The sequence below is a fragment of the Elephantulus edwardii genome, unplaced genomic scaffold (assembly GCF_000299155.1).
Source record: "Elephantulus edwardii isolate Elephantulus edwardi_28Jun2011 unplaced genomic scaffold, EleEdw1.0 scaffold00260, whole genome shotgun sequence".
Classification (NCBI taxonomy): domain Eukaryota; kingdom Metazoa; phylum Chordata; class Mammalia; order Macroscelidea; family Macroscelididae; genus Elephantulus; species Elephantulus edwardii.
The window spans coordinates 906,950-913,159 of NW_006400010.1; the positions used below are offsets into that span (position 1 = coordinate 906,950).

The 6,210-nt window shown below is 40.6% G+C and overlaps 1 protein-coding gene across 1 annotated transcript in view; it reads right to left on the bottom strand.

Annotated features, from left to right (window-relative positions):
* Positions 1-3,194, bottom strand: part of LOC102869697 (Golgi pH regulator-like) — a 56,057-nt gene extending 52,863 nt beyond the window's left edge. The window contains exon 1 of the mRNA XM_006899520.1: positions 2,992-3,194. Coding sequence (XP_006899582.1) covers positions 2,992-3,033 — 42 coding nt within the window. The 5' untranslated portion in view covers positions 3,034-3,194. The remainder of the gene's footprint in view (positions 1-2,991) is intronic.
* Between the last annotated feature and the right edge of the window lie 3,016 nt (positions 3,195-6,210).

The following is a 6,210-nucleotide window of genomic DNA, read 5'->3' on the forward strand; positions in this document are numbered from 1 at the left end:
TTCCAGTTTCTCCACAACCTCGCCAGCATTTGTTGCTTGCTGTTCTGTTAAATTTTGCTATTTTGACTGGGGTGAAATGATATCTCATAGTTGTTTTGATTTGCATCTCTTTTAGAGCTAGGGATTTTGAACATTTCTTCATGTGCTTGTTGGCGATCTGAATGTCTTCTTTGGTGAAATGTGTGTTCATATCCTGTTCCCATTTTTCAATTGGATTGTTTACCTTTATCTTGTTGTGGTGGGAAATAAATTTAATATTATATGTGAAAGGTGTTGTGAAAGCATTATGTGATTTTAAGAGAAGAAAGATTAGAAAGTCACTTTCTTATGTCAATTTATCAATTCTATCCTTCTGCAAAAATCTCACTGCCAATTTTAACACAATGCCAATTTATTTTTTTCTGAGTGAAAATAAAATGTTACTTACACATTGTTATTTTTCCTTAGCTGATACTAAGGATAAAAATAACCCTAAGTTAGAACACCTGATTGTGCTTATGCAAAACATATCTTTGGACCAAGAGGCAGTTGTTAGAACAGAGCAAGAAAACACTGCATGGTTTAAAATCAGGAAATGTGTATACCATGGATGTGTCCTATCTCCATACCTTTTTAACCTAAATGTGGAAGAATGTGGTATCAGGATTGGAGGAAGTCTCATCAATAACCTACATTATGCAGATGACACACTCTGCTTGCTGAAATAGAGGAGTACTGAAGTACTTGCTGTAGAGGGTCAAAGACTACAGCCTTCAATATGGATTTAAGCGCAACATCAAGAAAACAAAGATTCTCACCACAGGGCCAATTAGCAGTATCATGATGGACAGTGAAGAGACTGAGATTGTTAACAGCTTCAGTTTGCTTGGCTTCACAATCAACACTCTTGGTACTAGCAGCCAGGAAATAAAAAAAATTAACTGCATTGGGAAAGTCGGCTGTCAGGGACCTCTCAAGAGTACTGAAGAACGATATCAGTCTCAAGATTAAGATGGGCCTGATGCAGGCTGTGATCTTCACAATTACTTACTATGCATAAAAAAGCTGTAAAATGACTAGGGATGATAGAAGAATTGACGCCTGAGAGCTGTGTTGTTGGAGAAGAGTACTGAACAAACCGTGGACTGTTAAGAGAACAAACAGGTTCATACTGGAGAGGCTAAAATCAACCTGCTCCTTGAAAGCAAGAATTCTGAGGCTTCGTCTGACATACTTTGGACATGTTGCAAGAAGGGACCAGTGCTTGGTGGGGGACATCATGCTTTGAAGGGTGGAGGGTCAGTGCAGGAGAGGAAGACCCTTGAAGAGATGGATTGACTCAGTGACTGGAGTAATGGGGTAGGTGTGTCAGAGACGGTAAGGCTGGCTCAGGTTGGCAGGGTTCAGAGCTGTTGTACATAGAGTTGCTATGAGTCGCAGATAACTTGACAACACATAATAACAACAAAAACAAGAAGTTATGCTTAATAACTTTTTAGCCTTTGATACAGGGAAACCTTTCAAAGCTTTTACTCAACAGCTATAGAGCCAAATTGTTTACATGGATCTATCTGAACATTATCCAGCAAAATAATAGGTATGAAAGCCATACAAAATATTTTAACTTTTGGTCAGTAGCACAAGACACCATTCCACCAGAGCACCTTAAGATATGGTAAAATTTGAGAATGAGTCCACCAGAATACCTTAAGATATGGTAAAATTTGAGAATGAAAATGTTATACTGTATTAGGATGACAGGATTATGGACAGCTTTTCTTTGCTTCAACGTTTCTTGTGTGTGTGTGTGTGTGTACCGTCAAACTGGATCTGACTGGTACAGGAGGAGATTGTCCCTCCTTCTCCAGCAGAGCATCTGGTGGATTTGAACCACTCACTTCTGGATTGAAGTGTAGCTTCTTGCCAGTAGACCACCAGAGCTCGCTACTTCAACGTTTCTTAAATGTTATGTCTCTCAAGAGACAAGACAGTGTTCCACGCCACAGACAAAATTATAAAAATGAATGAACACAAAACTGTATAAAATATCCAAAGGTTTAATTTCACTTCATCCCTCAAACGGGACTTTTTCTGTCGTTTGCAAAAATGACAATTAAGAAAAAAAAAACACCCAACTTTAAATTTTCGAAAAAATGAGTCAATAACTAAGTAATTTTAGGCCGAGTTTCCAGAAATAGTTGAGCCAACAATAATTCACTGAGTTGCTTGCATTTGGAGATGAAGATGTAGCTATGCACAAAGCAATCTCAAAACAGAAACACATATATCTGTGTTCTATCTAGTTACAAAACATTATACAGTAGCTCAGTGAATGACTTAGTAAAAGTAAGAACATCATTAGACGAAATCCAGAATCTTAGATAAAATGTTGACTGCACAAATGAATGAAAGTGGCCAATCAAGAAGAATAAAGTTTCAGGGAAAAGTCCAAAATGGGTGGAGAACAGAAAAGAAATCATTAAGTGCTTGCCCAATAACGAAACCCTCTAATTTGAAGATCTCTGATGTGACTGCGAGATTAATACATCAGCACCCGGATTCAGGATTTGACAACAAATCAGAAAAGACTACACGTGTCCCCAGACGTCAGCTCCGATTGGTGTGCCGTACACTCCGCACCCGGAACCACACTCCTCACAACTCACGGGTCAGAGGTACCTGTTATCTTTGGGGCGCGAAGAGGACCTTTTCCTATTCACAGAACCAGCTCCCAGGCTGACGCTATTTGACTCCTCCCCAGAGTAGTGGGGAGGGGGGTACCCAGATAGGCGCCGGAGCGTGCGGGCGGGCGCGACAAGGAGGGCAGAGGAAACAGGATGTAGTAAATCCCACTCCCTATCTCTCGTTGTCTGGGTGTTTTTGTGGCGGGCGCAGCCCTAAAGCGAGGAAGAAGAGCGAGACACCCCAGTCAGCCCGCAGCTCTGAGGCCCCGAGTGGAAGCGTTCTGGGAAAGGGAGGGTGCAGGGTTCCAAGGGGGAGGCAGTCACTCACCTGGGAAATAATCAAGATGCTGGAATCGATCAGGAAACTCATGGAGACGTGCAAGGAGGGTTCATGCTTCCGCTCCCTACTCCCCGAGACAATATGCACGGGCTGCAAACCCCTCACACAGGTAGACCTTTGCCCAGAGGCCTCTGCTGGGCAGCCGCTTGCCAGAGCGACGCCATCAAACTGCGTCTCCAGCCAGCCAATCAGCGGCTTGATACTTGGCTTCCCGCCTGGGGCCCAAGAATGGGCGGGGCGTACACCAGGTTTTCTGGCGCTGGGTTCTCTGGGGGCGGAGCTTGGGAGAGGCCATTCTGGGGGCGAGGCTTAACCAGGGAGGGGAAGTAAGAGAATTACATTTTGAAAATCCAGATCAGAAGTAATACCTGATAGCATTTCCCTTTCTGAGACTAAAGATATTGGGTCCTGAAAACTGATGATGAAGCAGTTAATAATGGAATTGACTGACAGCACTGCATTTACTATAATGAGTTAGGCCATAAGAAGAAACATATCTATATATACAGCTATGACAATTAGTTATGACAATTAGTTTTAATTTATTTTTATTTTATTATTGTATGTGTGTGTATACCATCAAATCAGATCTGACTGATACGGGAAGAGATTGCCCCTCCTCCACCAGCAGACAATCTGGTGGATTGGGACTGGCTATCTCTGGGATTGCAGTGTAGCTTCTTGCCACTAGTCCACCACAACTCACCTGACAATAAATTGCGGCAGGATCTCTCATAGCTGGCAATGGAAACCGCCGTGGCCAATATAAATTGTGCATTGTTCCCTCCGGCCCCATCAAGTGGCTCCAAAGACATAAGTCATACCCCACAGTGGACGTCTTCAGCTGTAAATCAGCTGAAGACACTGTTAGAAAGGCTACATTTTGTTATAAAGCAAGTGCACAACTACCTTTTGAGTTAAAAAGTGGAGGTGGAAGGATTTGATGCTGATTACTAGTAATGCCATAGGAAAGAGCAGAGCTTCCCCGAAATCTTTATGGAGCACTAGTGGCTGGCCTAGTGCTAAGAAGTTGCGCTTCAGTCCTCCTATAGGTGCTCCGTGAGAGAAGGATGGGCAATCTCCTCCTGTGCCCTCTACCGCCTTTGAAAACCCTCTGGAGGAGAAGGGTGGACATTCTCCTCCCGTGAGATTTTCTGTCTCTGAAAACTCGCTGGAGAGTCAGCCATGGATCCGTTCTGATCTGAGTTCGCAGCAAACAACATGTGTGGAAGCGGATTGTCACATCTTTCTTCTTTGGAAGGGCTGGTGGTCTCTAAGCACCAGGTTTTCTGTTAGCTACTGCACTCCTAAAACTCGTTGAGAATCTTCTTTGCTGACACTTCATTTTGCCAAGCATGATGTCTTTTTCCAGGGACTAATCCTAATGACAATGTGCCCTAAGTATATGAGACAAAGTCCCACCATTCTTGCCTCTAAGGAACACTGGCTTACTTTCAAGGTTTGTTCATTTTGGTAGCCCATGAATGTTGGATTTTCTTCACCAACTGCACAATTCAAAGTATCAGTTCTTCAGTAGTGGTCTGTATTCATTGTCCAACTTTCACATATATATGAAGCAATTGAAAATACAATCACAGGTTGTTGGTGAGTCTTCTGCCAATCCTGATGCCACCTTTTCCTCTTTGGATTATTTGATCATATAACTATACAAATTTAATAGGTGTTGGGAAAGGACACACATATTTTCTGACTTTAAATCATGCAGTATCCTCTTGTCTCTTTGCATGGCTGCTTATTGATCTATATTCATGTTCCTTCCAAGTACAACGGAAACCATATGAAATGGGATCCATAATTGATCTACACAATTGAGTGCTTTGCATAGTCACTAAAACTCAAGTAAACATCTTTCTGGTATTCCCTGCTTTTAATAAAGATATATAGTATATGTCGGCAAAGATAACCTCTTTCCATGTCCTCTTCTGATTTCAACTTGAATTTCTGGCAGTTCCCTGTAGGTATACTCCAGCATTTTTAAATTGTCATCGAATTTTAGTGACATCATGTGGTATTAGTGATATTGTTTGATAATATTCATGTTCTGTTGGATCACCTTTTTTTTTAATAGGAAAAAATATGTATCCCTTCCAGTTCATTGGCCAGGTCTTTCAAATTTCTTGGCATAGATTAGAGAGCATGTCTAAGGTTACATATGTTTGTTGCAATACCTCAATTTGCATTTCATCAATTCTGGAGATTTATTGTTTGTAAAAGTTTTTAGTGTAGCTTGAATACTCTTTCAGTTCTTGATCATATGCTACTTCCTAAAATGGTTCATTGTCAACCAGTTATTTTTGTACAGTGACACTGGGTCTTCCATCTTTTTTGGTGACACTTCCATCTTGCTTTTTCTCTGTAATAATTTTGTTAAATAGAAAACTAAATTTTTGTTTTATATTGATTTGCTTACAAAGTTCTTATACATTGTGTTTTGCACTATCCTTCCTTTATATTGTGTTTCATACTTCTTTTGATGCTTCCTGTGTCATTGGATGTTTTTTGCCTGTAAAAGAATTCAGTATTACAATTTGAGGTTTGAATTTATCTCTTAATTTTTCAGCTTGAGAAATGCTGAATATGTTCTGCTTTTTTTGGTTTCTAACTCCTGGTCTTTGCACATTTCATGATAATATTTCACTTTACTTGGGAAGTTTGATGGTCTATTTGTAGGGAGCAGTGCTGCTAACCCAAAGTTTGAATTCACCATTTACCCTGAGGGAGAAAGAGAAGCATTTCCTCCCATGAGATTTACAGTCTCTTGAAAACCCACTGGAGGGTCAGCTAGGAGTCCGCCAACATGAAGATGAGTTGAGTTGTTGCCTTCTTGAACTGCTCTTTGAAATCTGTTCAAATATCTTCTTTCATCATTTCTTCCTTTTGCTGTAGCTTCTGTACATTCTATAGCAAGTTTAGAGTCTCTTCCAACATCCATTATGGTCTTTGATTCTTTTCTGTCTTTGTAATTATCTTTTTTTTTTCATGTCTGATATCCTTGATGTCATTCCATAACTTGTTTTATCTTGGGTCATTAATATACAGTGCATCAAATCTAGTTTTGAAATGGTTTTTAAGTTCATGCAGGGAAAGCTTAAGGTTGTTATTTTGGCTCTGGTCAGCGTGTTTCAATTTTTTTCACCTTCAGTTTGAACTTGTTTATGAACAATTGTTCCACAGTCATCACTAGTC